This window comes from Apteryx mantelli, chromosome 11, assembly GCF_036417845.1.
Source record: "Apteryx mantelli isolate bAptMan1 chromosome 11, bAptMan1.hap1, whole genome shotgun sequence".
In the NCBI taxonomy this organism is placed as follows: domain Eukaryota; kingdom Metazoa; phylum Chordata; class Aves; order Apterygiformes; family Apterygidae; genus Apteryx; species Apteryx mantelli.
In genome coordinates, this window is record NC_089988.1 from 13,810,541 (window position 1) to 13,812,869 (window position 2,329).

Below are 2,329 nucleotides of genomic sequence, written 5' to 3' on the forward strand. Positions count from 1 at the left end.
CTGAGCTTGTCCCCCACATCCCATGGAGTCCACAAGCAGAGCAGCAGGCTCTTTTGAGGTGCTTTTTCTTTGGGTGTATTTTTGACTCCACCTTCTGAAGAAAGGCCAGACTTCAGGCACATAATGGAGGGGATCCCCTTTTACTATCACAATATTATTGTGCAGACCAGGTCTGCCCTAAATGCACCCAATGCCTGGTCCTGCCTGAGCTCACAGGAATGCACAGGGAAGCACAAACCTACCACCAGCATGTTACAAGAGCACTGAGACCATACACACACATCGGAGCAAGGCAGGACAGTGTGGAAATGAGGAGAAAAGCCCTGAAAAGAGAAAGTCCTGCTGCTGTTGCTGGACGTGTCTCCAAGAAAGCTGCAGGCCCCACACAAAGGCTGCAGCAAGGAAATGCCTGCTGTGGCAGTGGGGTAATGGTCCTGAGGAGCAGAGGGTCTGTCCCCACAGGCTTTGTCCAGCATCTCCTCCCCTCCACTCCCACTTCGCTTTGGGTGTTGGAGCTCTGTAGAGGCAAGTGACCAGCCCATGGTGACAGCTGGCTGCCACCCTCACAGAAGAGGGGTGTGGGATCACACCCTGAATGTGGCCAGGGGAGCTGAGATCTCCTAATGGACACGGGACCCATGGTCTCACCCTGCCTGTGCTCATGTGAGCCTGACTCTGCGCCCCTGAGCTCCCTTGGTGTTGAAAGAGACAATGCCGAAAGGGACCCTGCAAAGGGAAACTCTTTGCATTGCACTCAGGACATCCATGGGAGCTCAGACTAGTGGGGCTCTGAGGTTCCCCATCTCTGCTGATGAAAGGGGAAGCCTGGCTTCCTGCTTCAACACGGCCTCTGGGTCAGATTCAAATGAGAGATTCCTGACGAGACGTGACACGAACTGGATTTTTTGTTGTTGTTTGTTTTTTTGACATGGATGCAAAAAAGAAAAGTAAGAAAGAAATAAACGCACAACACACAGCCTTGATTCCAGGTACCCTGAGAAATGGATGCACAATGGACAGTTATTGGTGCTGACATTGTACCCATTGGATCACTTTCCTCAGGGCATCCTTGAGCTCCTTGTTCCTCATGCTGTAGATGAGGGGGTTCACTGCTGGAGGCACCACTGAGTACAAAACAGCCAGCACCAGATCCAGAGCTGGGGAGGAGATGGAAGGGGGCTTCAGGTAGGCAAACAAGCCGGTACTGATAAACAGGGAGACCACAGCCAGGTGAGGGAGGCACATGGAAAAGGCTTTGTGTCGTCCCTGCTCAGAGGGGATCCTCAGCACAGCAGTGAAGATCTGCACGTAGGACAGCACAATGAAAATGAAACACCCAAAGGCTAAACAAAGACTAACCACCAGAAGCCCAACTTCCCTGAGGTAGGATTCCAAGCAGGAGAGCTTGAGGATCTGGGGAACTTCACAGAAAAACTGGTCCACTGTGTTTCCTTGGCAGAATGGTATTGAAAATGTGTTAGCAGTGTGCAGGACAGCGTAGAGAAAACCACTGCCCCAGGCAGCTACTGCCATTCTGACACAAGCTCCCGTGCCCATGAGGGTCCCATAGTGCAGGGGTTTACAAATGGCAATGTAGCGGTCATAGGCCATGACTGTGAGAAGAAAATACTCTGCTGAAAATAAGAAAAAGAAGAAAAAGACCTGGGCAGCACATCCCAAGTAGGAAATGGCCCTGGTATCCCTCAGAGAATTGGCCATGGATTTAGGGACAGTGACAGAGATAGAGCCAAGGTCGAGGAAGGAGAGGTTGAGGAGGAAGAAGTACATGGGGGTGTGGAGGTGGTGGTCACAGGCTACAGCTGTGATGATGAGGCCGTTGCCCAGGAGGGCAGACAGGTAGATGCCCAGGAAGAGTGCGAACTGCAAGAGCTGCAGCTCCTGTGTGTCCGCAAATGCCAGGAGGAGGAACTCATTGAGGGAGCTGCTGTTGGACATTTGCTCCTTTGCGACACAGGGGGACTGTGTGAGGAAGAAGAGACATTGACAAGTTAGAACAGGCTTCTCTGAGCAAAACTTTCTCATAACACCCTCCCCCCCCCCCACACACACACACCAAGCACACACACATTACCTCTCCGCATCTCAGTAGCACCGTCATTGATCTCTGTGGCTTGAGCCCTGATTTGTGCTGGCTGATTTTGCCATGCGGAGCAGGGGCCTCTGCCCATGGGCTCCAGAGGAGTCAGCCCTGACCTACAGCACTACGTAGATGGGAACAGGGGGGACTAAAATTTTAAATTACTGACAGTTCCAGTCAGATTTAACCCACTCATAATGTTGAAGGGATTTTCAGGCGAGGAAACGACTC

At 51.9% G+C, this 2,329-nt stretch overlaps 1 protein-coding gene across 1 annotated transcript; it reads right to left on the minus strand.

The window, feature by feature from the left end:
- Nucleotides 1-1,020: 1,020 nt before the first annotated feature.
- Nucleotides 1,021-1,956, minus strand: LOC136992980 (olfactory receptor 14A16-like). The gene has a single exon (XM_067302997.1). It carries the CDS (start codon nt 1,954-1,956, stop codon nt 1,021-1,023), a length of 936 nt encoding a protein of 311 aa, XP_067159098.1.
- Between the last annotated feature and the right edge of the window lie 373 nt (nt 1,957-2,329).